At 41.0% G+C, this 15449-nt stretch overlaps 1 protein-coding gene across 1 annotated transcript in view; it reads left to right on the top strand.

Moving 5' to 3' along the window:
- LOC138287064 (olfactory receptor 5AP2-like) overlaps positions 1–12214 on the top strand; it is a 29209-nt gene extending 16995 nt beyond the window's left edge. Inside the window, exons 2-3 of the mRNA XM_069227423.1 lie at positions 6349–6427; positions 11261–12214. Of these exons, the coding sequence (XP_069083524.1) occupies positions 6349–6427; positions 11261–12214 (1033 nt within the window). The remainder of the gene's footprint in view (positions 1–6348; positions 6428–11260) is intronic.
- Positions 12215–15449: the final 3235 nt, after the last annotated feature.

The raw sequence follows: 15449 nt of genomic DNA, 5'->3' as shown, positions 1-15449 counted from the left end.
ATACAAATGCCTTTGATTGATTGATTGATTGATTGCCAACCAGAGTGCAGGAACTGGAACAACGAGCCAAAAATTCTGAGGAACGCTTCCTACGCAAAAACCTCCGGGTTGTTGGATTTCCTGAGAGGGCAGAAGGTCATGATCTGGTCTCATTCTTCAAACAGTGGCTTGCCCACATACTAGCCCTGGGGACTTTCTCTATATATTACCAAGTGGAGCCCATGCACAGTGTTCCGGCACGAAGACCACCATTAGGATCAGGTCCCAGACCTGTGGTGATTCTCCTCCTGAACTTCATGGATAAAGAGATTATTCTGAGAGCTACCCACGCTTCAGTCCCCATTTAACAAGACAGTTCACATATCTTTCTCTTCCCTGATTACATATTGGAGGTACAGCAGCAGAGGGCCTCCTTCTTAGGGGTCAAGAAGGGCCTGCATCAAATTTGACTCACTTATTCCCTGCTGTGCTCAGCAAAGTTCAAAGAACTGGTCAGTCTTCACAGAGTGTACTGATGCCTGGGTGTGGGTAGAGCAGTGCAGATGTGAGTTACTCACTCCAGCTACCACAATACATAGATTCAGCATGGAAAGGAGGCAACATAGAGGACAGCGACAAAGTTGGGATGACACGGTCCCACGAGTGGAAGGGGCTCCCTCCCTAGCACAGGTGTGAGACTAGCAACAATGCACATTGTCAGCGATATCATATCTAGCATCTGAGCAGCACTCCCCCATCACTGAACCTTACAGAGGTTTCCCAGTTACACTCTGGCTCTATCGCCTCACTAAATAGTCACTCTTCAAATATCCTGCTGCAGGTCATCCCACAAACAGTGAACTTACTGGCATAAATCCTGTCCAATGATGGTGACGCATGCAACCTTAGCTTGGGTGCTTGCCTCTTCCGTGCTTTTCTCTGCTACAGCCAACCCCCAAGGGTCCTCTTCTTTACCCGCTAACATTGGCCTACACTTATTTTTACACAGTATGAAAGGGTCAGCTGGGCCTTGAGAAGCATGCCTATGTAGTGAGTTGGACTCCTATGCATCATATTGACTGACTGAATACAGGCTTGAGTTATTGGTCACAGTCCCCCCACTGGACAATTGTCTATTTTTTATTGGAGTCCTACATGAGACCCCACTAAAAGTGTTCCCATACCATGGGTCTATCCGTTTCCTGTTTGGGTATTCGCCATTTCTGAGCATGCTCTAAGAGAGCATCCCCCAGGACACTGCTGTCTTCTCTCTCGGAAGAGTGCTGGCAGGGCATATAAAATGTATTCCCTGCCTGCAACTTCCCAGGAGGGAACATAACTTGCTGCTGCCCCAGGGGCCTGGAGAAAAAACTGGGAGCAAAAAAACTATTTCCACTACCACAGATACCTAATCTAAAACAAAATAAAAAGATTAATAAATAAACTGCATACGATTCATTTATTATTCCCTGTTACAGGCAAGGAGCATTCCATTATGCCCTTTGATGCCTTTTAGTGGCTTTTCTGATCCTGATGGTGCCTCTAGCCACAATAGGGCCCATCAAGCATTTCCTTTATGTTATGAAGGGCTGTGCTTACCATCAGTGGATACTTAACTCACAGCCACTCAATGCTGCCAGGCCCTAAGCCAAACCCCCCAAAAAACCTAGGCAACTATGGTACTATTGTTGCACATCCCCACATGTAAAGCATAGTCCTCTTTGATCAAATAATACTGCTCACACAATATTAGATGGCCATTGCCATGTTGCCACTATGCGGGGTACTATAACAACTATGGCAACCTCTGCCAACAAATCAAATATTTAAATATTGGAGCATTCTTGCATGTAAAGAAAAATCTAGTGTGATAGCTCATTGATGTATTTTTGCCAGCAGCCAATATAAGATAGCCGTTATTTTCTCCTCTGTGGGGATCTACACAATTCATACCATCACAAGATTTCCACATGCCCCTGATAAAAAAACAGTACCTCATTTGTGTAAATACAAATAGTTTCCTCTCATTTCTGTGAGAGAACGTCCCAGGCATTGCAGGGATCCACAAAATGTCTACCATTCAGCATTCCCTCATGTCTCCTAATAATAGTGCTATAGCATTTGTGTGGGTGGGCCCACAGCTTATGACAGAAAAGGTCCCAAAAGCTACATGGAGAGATCAAAGTTTTTAACTGACAGTCAAGACTTTTTGAAATGTGATAGCCGTGTATTTTTGGCCTTTGCTCTGCCAGCACCCATGGAAGGCCATAAAACCCAGACATTTATGAAAATTAAACACCACATTGAGCCCATAGGTGTGTAACTTGTGTTGATCTCACATTGTTTTCTTAGCCATAAGACTTGAAAGTTCAAGTGTTGGTTAGAAAATACACATGTTACTCATATAAATGTGAGAGAATTTTCCAGAAGCTACAGGGATCTACAAATTCCCTAACACTTATCATTCCCACACTTATTCTGACCCTCGTTAGTGCCTCATCTTATCACCAGCGACACAGACATCCCAAAAACTTAAATTCAGACATCAAATATTTTTTTTGATAAATTACCTGATTTGCTGAAGAATTTTGGGCCTGGCTCTGCCAACACCCAAAGAGAAATGTCAAATCCATACCCACTAGACACCCAGGGAGGTCCAGGGTGATATGACGTGCATGGAACCCAGAATTATTTCTCACTCACAAGGCTTTGCAAACTTTAAATCTTGGGTTAAAACAATCATTTTCCTCATGTCTGTGAGAGAAAGTTCTGCAAGCTGTGGGATCCAAAATATTCTTACCATGCCAGCACTCCTACACTTCTCCCAATAAAAGCGGCACCCACCATGTGTGGCTTGGTCTAATGTCCATGACACAAAAATACCCTCAACCACAGCATTGAGAAAAAAATGGTTTGGCAATGTGGGTAGCTGCAGGATTTGGGACTGTGCTTTGCCGTCACCAAAGGGAAACCTACCAAGTCCAAACACTTCTAAACACCAGACACCCAATGAGTTGAGAGGAGTGCGACTGCAGTCAATACCACTATGTGTTATCACCCATAAGGCCCTTGCACACATCAAACGTTGGTTGAATACAGACATTTTCCTCACTTGTCTAACAGCAATATTTCTGGAAGCTGGAGGGATCTACTAAATTCTCTTCTCCCACCACTCCTCCCACATTTTTCCCTGATAAAATCAGTACACAACTTGTGTGGATGGACCCAGAGTCCATGACAAGGCCCCAAAAAGTATCATGGAAAGATCAAATTTTTCCGCTCAAAACCAATGGTTTTTTGCAATGTGGGTAACTGTGTATTTGGGGCCCTTACCCTGCCTGCACCCCAGTAAGCCTACAAAACCCAGTCATTTATGAAGGCTACATACCCGGGTGAGTGCAGAGATGAGTAACTTGCTTGGGTTGTACAATGTTTTCTAACCCTGTGAAAGAAATGGATCAAACCATGTACATAGGGAGTTCCTGTGAAGTAATATGCCGGTCGGAATATCTGCCATGTTCTGAAGGCAACGGAGGTGGCAAACAGTATGACATAGGGATCTGTGTGTCACTCCTTCTTTACCATCTGCCTTCTACCAATGCAAAATCCCTATGAAAACAACCCTAGCATAAACTGTGACTACATTTTCATGGCTATCTCATCCAGAGGTCTAATATTGCATGGATATTATGTGAACTAACACCTACCCGCCGATTTTATAACTATTATGCAGGTGTTCTAAGAAAATGCCCCTACATGAGGATGTGTATTGTCTACGGACACTAGAGACTAAACTTCTACCACGTGTACCGGAAATGTACCAGACTGTAGCCTTGACTGAAGCACAGGGTGAGCAAGAATGCAGTGTTTGAGAACACTGTGCTGAACTAAGCTAAACAGTGTGACAGAAAGAATAAAACAAGACCGTAAAACTGGTTATTGTAAAATAACAGTGCGAGGCGGAATAAAATGTATCTAGGGCAAAGTGCACAGAGGCCTAATATGTTAACCTAACGTGCATAAAGCTATATTAAAAATGGCTACACTACAGAACTCTTACTGAGAAATCACTTCTAGTTTCCAGCTCCCTGAGATTCTCCCTCAGATGCTGTCTTAGCATCAGACCCTGCCTTGGAGCTCTCTATTAATCAAGCTTGGGAAGAAGTTATCCAATGAGACACAATCTCAAATCTTTCTGACCTAAATAGAATGCAGAGGTACTCATAGAAAAAATGTATGTGTGCTATGAACTGAAAGAATAGAATGCAATGCTATGAGAGTGAGAGTGTAGTAAACTGTGATCAGAACAGCCTCAAAAGAGAAAAAACTTCACACTCAACGCAACAGAGAACGTCTCCACAGAAGCTAATAGTTCCTCTTTCTGGTGTCCCCATCTGCCCCCCTCTCCTGGGAAAGGAAAAATTAATTCAGATACCCATAAGCAGGGATTTGTTTGGAAAAAGTATAGCTGGAAACAGGGGACTCTCCTCTTTCCAATACTGTATCTTCAAGGTGCTGCCACATGGGTGTCTGAAAGACCCTGGGCAGCACAAGCACAAAAATAGACTATTAAATCTTCCCGTCACTGTGGAGGTCTATAGCATCCCCAGGGGCCCAACTGGACCCCCAGGTGGGGGATAATCAATACATTTTATTTGTCTCCCTGGGGATGTTGATTCATAGCAGGGAGAACCTCCCTCCCCCACTCACACCAAACAAAATGAATACTTTGGCCCGATTTGCAATATTAAATTTAGATCTAAGTCTAAGTTTGACCTGAAGTCTAAGTTTAAACCTAAAGCCTAACTTTAGACCTGAAGTCTTAATTTAGATCTGAAGTTTAGCGTTAGACAGGCAGGTCATACTCTACACACAAGGGATTAAATGAATCAGAGAAATTTGACTGCAGTTGCGTTAAACATGCTGTTTTTCAATTAGTGATAAAATTAATCTTTTCTCGACTGAGACAGTGCTGGTAATGCATGCAGAGCATGTTCTATAAGTGACTAGAAATAAAGCCAAATATTGTCTATGTAAACATTAATACAGACATATACAAATTCCCTCAGTGCTTCATTTAGAAATAACCATAAAGTATCATGTTACAGAGTCCAAATGGTATTCTTTTGCACTTTATAATTTATCTGAAATGTGGTGTTCCACTTGTTCTCCTTTTAGGCTGTGGCAAGATTAAATTCTCCTCACAATCCAGTTTAGTATTAATTACTGCATCTTTTACCTGGTCTAGCAACACAGAAATCAGGGGCAAAGCTTACCTGTCGTTGATAGTTATTCTGTAAATTTAATTGGAGTAAAACTGTACACTAGGTTAACATGTTTATCAGGTGCAGAAAAGAGAGGGGGTGAAGCTGGTGATTTTGAGTGGTGGATAAAAACAGAGGCAAGGCATTTTCAATGTATTTCTTCAGTTAGTATTTCTTAGATTCAATAAGAGCATAAACATAATCACAAGGAAAAGGACCCCACATGTGTAGATATATGAAACTATCTAAGTCACAATGAATGGGTATCGTACTTGTCTTTGTCAAATACATACTTGAACTCCAAGTATTTTTCCTTTGACAGCTCTTCCTCAATCTTTTCAAAGCAACATCATAACAATGAAGTGGAGTTTGACATAGATGTAACTTAACAATATTGTGTAGTAAATGTTATTGTTCTCTTTGGCAGTCATTATGAGGTTTGTGTGATGCTAGCCATGGCTTACCTAAAATGTCCTGAAAGCAAGTCAAATCTTTGGTTAGCTATTATCATGATGACACTTTGAGTCTAATAATAGATTCTAAGAGTGGTTTCTTTCAATTGATGGCTCTCACTAATTCTGCTCCAGATTTTTTTTATAAACTCCACTACTAATTATTTGTCATAGGTTAAGTCTAGGAAGTTTTCAGTTGTACCTGAGTCTAATAATATTTGCTCTGATTTAGTGTCCTCCTATGTGTTATCAAAGGTCAGTTCCATAAATAAATCACTTTGAGCCTTCTATGATATTTTAAGGAGATATGGGACCCATGATACAGCATAAGCTTGGAGGTGTGACAGCTGTCAGGCTCAGTTAAGAATTATATTTGGTCTTGGCTTCTCTCAAACTGATTGCAATAAAACAAGCCAAGCACTTACCTCTTTTAGAAGGATGGCTTACGGAAATGATAAGAACATGTGTATGCGCCAAACCTCCACACCAGTCTCCAACCTACAATCACATGCTAGGAAAGGAGGCTTAAAATGTAGAAATGCAAAACTCTTTCAGCGTTAGGGTTTTAGTTACTACTGATGGGTCTTCAGTTTGCTAAGATTGTGCAATCCTTAATTATTCTGTAGCTACACTAACCTGTCTTTTTTCATCAGAGTTGGTACAGGTAAAGCTGTGAAGACACCCTTAGATCAGATCCTCCAGATGGATGAGTTTCTTCAACGAAAAGAGCAGGTGAGTTTAACTTACATCCGGCATGGCTACTGGCCTTCAGATCGGAGCCTTTAAAATCAGATCCTTTGAAACTAGCACAGTAGTACTGCTAAATGCAAGGCACATATTAGGACCATAATGTCCTCTGCAGGGTAACATGCTGGGATGTATGTATACAGGTGTGTGAACACATAGATGTTGGTTCTGTGTTGGAGGGCCCGAAGAGCCTGAAAGAGGTGAATTCTGCAACATTCAGAAAAAATATGTGTATTTCTGACATTCCTGAGGGCTGGGGTGGGGACACACACTGAAGGAAGGAGAGTAGAGCATTCTCCTTTTTATCACACGTCCCTTTGACTCTAGAAAGAGTTACTGGTCAATTGGGCCTGGGATAATTGTCAGGGGGACTACGGGACTGATAATGTTAGCACTGTGAACTAGGTTATCTTGATGAAAAGGAAAATTTAGTCCTTTGAATCTTTAAGGCGAAAGACAGCCAGGCATGAATCCTGGTTACTCCTTTAGCCTGCTTTGAGGGGCAATCAGAATTGGAGCCACTTTTGCTGTGGCAGACTGTCCATTTTAACGATGGGTAGTGCAGAGGAGAGAGCACTTCAAAGAAGACAACATATGCAATACGAATTTCAAGGAATCAGATACTACATCATATCTGTGTCTATAGTTGGACCATAATGGTGGGAGTAGAAGACCAACAAGTTATTCTACAATATTGCTTATCAAGAGAAAGACAGTCCCCAGGACTTCTAGCTGGTGGAACCATGAAATGGGACCAAAATCTGCTAGTCTTCCGGCAGAGTGAGGAGCTGTCTTTCAGGATATCAAGACCACTTGCTTTGAGTCTAAATCAAAGGCCTTCTGTGGTCCTGCCAAGGCTAGTGGACTCTGTGACGAGGAGGTTGCCTGGAGGGTGTGAGGTCTAGTGGTGATCCTGGTGAGTGAAGTATGATATTTGCTGTTCAATTGGGACCACTGCAGGAGTGAGGGCTGCCTACCATATCCTGCCAATGTCAGTGATGCTATGTTGTCTGTGAGGGGAACACCATGAAGTGTGTGTGCTAAAATTTGGTGACCTTTGTGTGCCAATGTCCATGACCCCGTTGTGAATAGAAAGGGTTCTGCTGTATAGTTATGCCTTTGCCTGTGAAGGCACCAAGATCGGCGACCTCCATTCCATCAGATAGGGGGCCATCCTGAAGACAAGACCCTTGCCCATGTGCAGGCCAAGATCAGTTTACCATCTTTGTGACCAAGAGGGAGCCCCTGTGAGTCAGTGTCATTGACCTAGTTTGTCTTTCCAAAGAAGCCAGGAGGAACAGTTATCATTCACTGCCAGAGCCAGGTGAATACATCCAACACTGAATCGGGATGTCCAAAGGCTGAGGAGGCTGATATGTCATAGGGAAGGACCACAAGAAGTCATGACATCTGAGAACATAAAGGAGCACCCCAGTCTTCCCGGAATTGCCAACTTCCATTGGTTAGGTAAGACTGTTCCAGGCAGTCATGCCTGCTGGGGAAGTGCAAGAACGTGACACCTAACCACTGATAGCAATGACATTTAGGATTTGATACATGGGAATTAGAATAAGCTTTGTTGGGATGTTAACTTAAGTACAGAATGGCGAATAACAAACCTGACTTGGCTGATCACCCTAGCAGGCTGACCTGGGACCTTCATGCCCCACCATATACTAGGGACATATAGGTAGGTTGACTTAGCCAATTATAATTAGCCTAATTTGCATACTGATTTTACACAGAGCAAAAGCCCTGGGACTGGTTAGCAGTACCCAGGGCACCATCAGAGTCAAGAAAACACCAGCAAAAAAGTGGGAAATGGGGGCAAAAAGTTGGGGGCCTCTGCAAATCAGCCCTGTTCTCTCACAAGGTGGCAGACCATTTTCAAATTAAAATTCTGAAGACTGTAGCTGGTTTTAAGCATGAGGAAGTCAGACCCCTCTTAGATATTGCTGATGAGGCTACAAATAGCTCCCTAATAGCCACTATGTCAGGTTTTCCCTCTGTTTCTGATACCCAGGTGAAGCAGCTTCTCCTTCAGCTGAATTCTGGTTCCCCAGATGACCCTTGCTATCCTCGTATTCTGTAGATAGTCTTATATCAGATTTCTGTTTTTCTTGTAAAGGTCTATAATTGTATTCTTCTCACAGGATTCTTTCCTCCATCCTAGAAGGATTGTGGTGCTCCTCAAAAAAAGGCCCACTGGAGAGCTGTAAGATGTGAACAATCTGCTGCGTATTTCTCTTCTTCCTGCACCTTCTAAGATATTATAGAAATATTTGAATCAAGAACTGATAGCATTCTTAGAGTCTCATGATCTCTTGGATCCCACGCAGAATGATTTTCGGAAGGGTCATAGCATGTAAGCTGCTTTACTGGCTGCCACTGACACTATTCGTCAGCAGGTTGACCAGGGAGGGCCCACCATTCTAGTGCTGTTGGATCTTTCAGCTGCATTCAATAAGATGTCCCCCTCTTGCTAGTACATAGATTGAGCTGGACTGGTTTGAGGGACACCGCCCTGGCCGGGATGGAATTTTTCCTTTCTAATAGATCTTACACAGTGTGCTGTGGTCAGTTTTGGCCAGGTTCTTTTCAACTCCCTTGTAGGGTGCCTCAGGGCTCTTCACTTAGCTCAACCTTGTTCAGTCTTTATGTGACCCTCTTTGCTAAACTGATCCAGTACTTTGGCTTCCAGGTGTTGGGTACGCTGATGACATGCAAATTATTGAGTCTATTTCTGACTATATACACGTGGTGGCAGAGAGGAGCAAACAGTGTATGGTATCAATTACTGGATAAAAGAGCATTGTCTCAAATTGAAAACCAATAAGACTGAGATCCTGGTCTTTGGTGAACAAAATTGTCAGATGTGTGGTGGCCTGAGATCTGCGCCCCCATCCTAGTTACAGAAGCTTCAAATCTAGCGATGGTTCTTGATACTTCCCTATCTTTTGATATAAAGGCAAAGAGGACTGTTAGTTCCTGCTGTTTCATCATTTGGATCTTAAGGAAGATTTTCCCTTTCATTCCTGTTAAGCTCAGGTTCACTGTAGTCACTTAGCACTTCTGACATGGACCACTGCAAGGCTCTTTATCTCAATATTACCAGAGGAACCTTAAACAGATTCATGTTGATTCAGAGAGGAGCTGTTCATCTGATTTTGGGCATCCCTAAATGTCTGTCAATCAGATAAGGAATACACTCATTGCTCTGGCTGCCGGTTGTGAAGCGTGTGAGGATCGAAGCCCGTGTTTGGTTCATAAGGCTCTTCATTATCAAGGCCCTTTGCATTTTGAGAAAGGCCTTTAAATGGTACATTCGCAAGAGACAGTTGAGGTCTACCTCTCTAAAGAAGGTAGAGGTTGCGAGATTTCAGAAAGTGAGATTTGGGGGAAACTCTTTTTGTGTATCTGCTGCCAGATTATGGAACTCCCTGCCCACCCATATTGCGAGGTTTTCTTCTCTTGAAGCCTTTCATACGAATTTGAAAGCCTGGCTCTTCTCTTGTAGTGATGAACAGGTCTTGCTATCTCTGCGGTATCAAATTCAAATACAAACATGTCTGTACAGATTTACATCAAATCTCAAAACACATGCTTTCTGGACCAACACCTAGCTTTCTGCCAAATTCAGCATAAATCTATTCAGCTGTGTGGGCTGTACCTGCGTTTAAATATCTTAAAATTAATGAACAAATTATTGATTTTGGATCCATCCTTTTTCTGAGCCTTCACTTCCTAACCTTTCTAAGGAGGATCTGAAGCTTAAGGCCACATCTTTTTCAAAGTTTCATGACGATTCATCAAACAGCACCAAAGTTCTTAGAAAAGCAAAAACAAATTCTATGGAAATCAGGTTGTAATTATTTATATACAGATAGATGTACAACTAGTGATCCTAAGAAACAAAAGGTTAATTTATGATAAAAAATGTAAATTCTAATGGTACATTTGTAAATTAAAAAAGAGCAACAGTGGCTTGATGACAAAATATAAACCAATTCATGAACAGACCAGTGGTAGAAGGAATGGAGAGATGCATTATCAATAAACATATGTGCATATTTACGAATCTTTCAGGCAATGCAGGGCAGCAAACAAAGTTGGTGCACTGCATTGCCTAAAAGGGATGGACCAGAAATGCTCCATATTCACAAGCAAATGGAGCATTTGTGATTTCTCTGTGCACTGCCATGCTGTTAGTTGCACCACAGTGCAAGGGTGCCTTTGTTAGAGGCAGGATTGTTATTTGCACAGGAAGAGGTATCTTTCTGCACAAACAATACTTACAGCCATTTTTCTCTTTCTATGAGTAATGCCAAAATGCATTACATAAAGACAAAGTAACAAGAAGAAATACAAATATATCTCCTCCTTATGCCTTAATACACTGAAGGTGTGAAATGTTGATACATTCCCAGGTTTGCTAGCTTTATAAAGTCTGGGAAGTTGCTAAAAGTCTATAAGTGGATGTCTGGGAATGCCCATTCTTCACCAATGGAAGGCCTCCCAGCTTGAAACATAACACAATGCAAACCACTTCATTGCATTGCATTTCTTTACAAATCTTTGCAGGACGGTGCATATCAACCCTTTTGTTGCTTTGTAAGGGTTTGATTTGTAAAAGGATTTGTTGATAGGATCTAGGAAACACATATATTAATAGATGGACTGCAAATATAACTTTTCAATGACTAAATTAAATCATTTAATTTAAGTTCCAAAATTCTGAAATTCAATCACAATTTTTTTTTTCTCTATTTCTGTACATGGCAAATATGTCCTGAAAGAATGTCTGTCTTTCTTTCCTAGAAGTTTACTTATTCTGGACCAATCCAAACAAGAAACTGGACCCAGGTGACAGAGTTCATCCTCTTAGGACTTACAGATGACCCAGTACTGCAGATTCCACTTTTTGTGTTCTTCCTTGTGGTCTATATCATCACCATGGTAGGCAATATAGGGATCATGGTATTGATCAAGTTGACTCCTCGCCTGCATACACCCATGTATTTCCTTCTCTGTAATTTATCCTTTGTGGATATCTGTTATTCCTCAGTCACAACCCCCAACATGATCATCAACTTTCTATCTAAAAGGAAAGCAATTTCATTTGCTGGATGTGTCACACAAATGTTTATATTCTTTGGCATGGGCAGTACTGAGGTATTCCTCTTGACGGTGATGGCCTATGATCGCTACATAGCTATTTGTAATCCATTGCTGTACTCATCCATCATAAACAACAGAACCTGCATTTACTTTATGATTTTTATCTATACAATTGCTGTTATGAATGCAATGACAAATGCCCTTTTCACTTTCACCTTACCATTCTGCAATTCAAATAAGATCACGCATTTCTATTGTGATGTTCCTCCGGTCATGAAGCTCTCTTGCTCTGATACTACCCTGAATGAGAAGGTGCTAATGGGCACAGCTGGTGGCCTGATTTTAATAAGTCTTATCATCATCCTTATTTCCTATGCTTTCATTGTGTCTGCCATTCTCAAAATAAAGTCCTCAGAGGGAAGATGGCGGGCTTTCAGCACATGTTCATCACACTTTGTCTGTGTTACTTTATTTTTTGGAACTCTTGTCTTCATGTATGTCCAGCCCACATCTAACCATTCCATGGCCAAAGACAGAGTGGCATCAGTGTTCTATGCAGTAATAATTCCTATGTTGAACCCCCTCATTTACAGCCTCAGAAACAAGGAGGTCAAAGGGGCTTTGACAAAATTGATGACTATAATCTTTACCTGAAGTGCAAGGCACCTATTTGTTTCCTCTTCACATTTTGTGATAACAAATTCACTTTAGTCCCCTGGCCATGGGTAATTTCACTGCCTTGAAAAGAATAATCATTCATCCAACACCGAGACTTTCATTTCATGTTTAAATGAGAATGGAAATCATTCCATGATTCATATGTGACTTTTGGATCAGGATCAACTGAAACAGGGTAAACTAATGTACTACATGGAATTAAAAAATGAAGTAGATAGAGATGCATCCTTGTTGTTCAATAAACAGGCCAATGCATGTGCTTTTTAGACAATTGTTTGAGGTTTGAGATCAGATCCGGACATTGTGTGAGGTGCACAAGCAATTAAACAAAATGTATAAAACACATCTATGGTTGCATAATGAATAGCAGTTTTCCGAACTAAAGTCTATTTGGCAGAAATGTATTTATTAAGCAGTCACACACAACAAACATGCTAATGATGTGAATGTATACACTCATTAGCTACACAGGAATGACTTATTCATTTCAGTTTACTCAATACATCTATTGTCCACTCCCTCTGGGATGGAAGTGAAATGAGAAGTGAAAAAATTGACCTCTGATGTTGAAATAACGTTATTTAACCAGATCTTACATGCAGAATCATATTATTGCTGTCCCTTGTAAGACCTTGCAAAATCATGATCACTGCTATCTGGAGTCCCAGGGTGAGTTCTCCCTCATTCCATTGCCTCTGGCCTAAAGTTGGGGGCGAAGGGGAAGCATAGGCCTTCGAAAGCATAAGTTTTGGTTTCCTGTGTTCATTACTCCTGTCAATAATTTAGATTTTCTCCCTGTATCCCATCTCCACACTCTCTGGGAGGATGCTCAATGCTTTAATCTGTGCTGATCAATGCTGATTTTGAAATAGGATTTTGCAATAGTAAACAGTTATTTGGAGCTTGCCTTTTGAATTAAAAGATCCTTACTGCCCTGGTAGTAGACTTTTATTGATAGTGCGTACATTGACACAGATTCTAGCAAAATGCCAATGAGAGCCTGTGTCTCATATGCCAACAGCCCAGTCAGCATTTTCACCATAGTGAAGACATTTTCTGGAAATTAGATATGCATGAAAATCAGAGAATGTTCTTCTAGGTATATTGGAGATGTGCTCTGTTTGACATGGCTATGCCTTAAGTAGTTATAGATAGCAGTACACATCTGCAAAAAAGGCTCAATCTAGTAGCTTAAACCCTTCCAATGCACTTCAGTTGGCTGTCACTTGGAGATTGAACTATGGGCTAAGGCTTTCCAATGGTAGAGACAGCTGAAGCTCTTCTATCAGAAAATATATGGTTTTGCTGTCTGTAAATGTGGCAGAGGTACTGAGAGGATGGTAGGCAGAACATTGGCTTTCAGTGGATGCTCCTTCACTGCCAACCTCCAAACAATCATTCTAGTTTTCAGTCAGACTAAATTAGACACTGTGCATTAGATCTTTTTCGTTTTTTGGCATGGGATTTATCAAAACACTCTCACATTTTGTCAATTAATTTATTTTGGGTGTATTTGGAACTGCTTATTTTTCTCTTTGGTTTTCATTTTTTTTTTTTTAAATGATAGAGATAAAAAGGAGGGCAACACAATATGATAGAAGTCAATTAGCAGAGTATCTTAGCAGAGTATCGAAAACAATATCAACCCTGGACTCATTGCTAAATAATTTTTATCCTGCTATACACTCAGTGCACATGTTTTTCAAATATGCACCTTCGATGCAAAATGGGTGTCATGTGCACTTTTGTGTATTTCTTGAGTAAAAGACCATGAAAGAACAGCAGTGCATGATGGGGTACAAGTTATTATTAAATGGCAAAATGATAACTGGGGTATTTTATTGCTTTTAGTTTTTTTTAACATTAGCTCTTGTCTCATTTGAACACCTAACTATAACGTTACTTTAACATTTGTTTTTTAGTGAGTTTCTAGGGTTTTGGTAATATCCCAAATTGGCCCAGTGCCCAAACTCCATGAATGCCCAACCCCTACTGCACAAGACCTTAGGCTGGAGCAGTGGGGTTTGCTCGCAGGGAATGGCCTCAATGTCAAGTCCTGTTCCCAAATCATCACTGGCACCCAACTCATGCTCTTCATGGTCTTTAAGCATGCCTTCTGGGGATTGACACAGGCCTCACCTCAAGGCCAGGCCCTGCACCCATTCCTCACTTGAAGGCCAAAGCTGCTGAGTACAGCCTCTGTGCACCGTGGGGATTTGCCACTGGGCCTGCACACAATCCTCTGCAAATGTTTGTCTGCAGACACCCCACCACGACTGCACACAAGTTTGTCTACCAATGTTTTAACTATATTACAATTATAAGACTGTTAAGAGTTTGAGGAAATTGGTAGGTTGGGTAAACAGATGTGACATGGGGACATTGTACTTATGCAGACTTCACCGTCTTTATTTTTAGTCCCTTTAAAACTACATTGTGCCTCAAATTAATAAAACCTATACCTCCGCTTACATTATAAACCAGCTACGTTCATACTTACCTTAACATTCCAATGCTTATTACTTCAGTCTGCTCTTCAGGAAAGGTGTCATTTCAACAGATCTCACTCAAATAAAGTGGCATTCAGGTATGCCTCACTTTTGTCTTGAATTCAAAATGTTAGTGATTTAGTTGTTTGTTAGAACTCTTGGGTGGGATTACTAGGGAGCAACTAACAGACTGCTGTTGATATTGGACGTACATATTTCATTCTTTATTCTAGAAAGTTTTACTGAGAGGGATGAAAAAGACTTTAGAGAACTCTTATAAATTGTTTCCTGATTTTCGCTTTCTAGAGCACTAACCATAATTACTATGGCAAAAGAAACTTCTCATTTCTTTATTTTCTGGAGTTACCTCAGTAGGAAATGCTTTCAATTTTAAAGCTTTGATTCCATCAAGATGATGTTCAGGACTGACACACTTTTCTCATAAACAAATAATGTTAGTCCACTAATTGTTCATTACAACACTATGGTGAATCTGCAGAAGAGCACTGTGAATCGTCTGACAGACTGGGCCTGCTGTTAAAAGTACATTTCCTACCCAGAATATCAGTTATTGAGGTACACGTAAAAAATATGTGTTCTCATTTTTGTTGCTAGAGCACCTTTCCTAACTACTATGACAAAACAATGACAGAATACAGTTTTCTCTAAAAAACATGGATCATCAAATACTAGTGGAGAGCCGGTATTTGTCACTGGTAAAA

The sequence above is a fragment of the Pleurodeles waltl genome, chromosome 4_1 (assembly GCF_031143425.1).
Source record: "Pleurodeles waltl isolate 20211129_DDA chromosome 4_1, aPleWal1.hap1.20221129, whole genome shotgun sequence".
In the NCBI taxonomy this organism is placed as follows: Eukaryota; Metazoa; Chordata; class Amphibia; order Caudata; family Salamandridae; genus Pleurodeles; species Pleurodeles waltl.
This window is presented reverse-complemented; position numbering and strand designations above follow the sequence as displayed.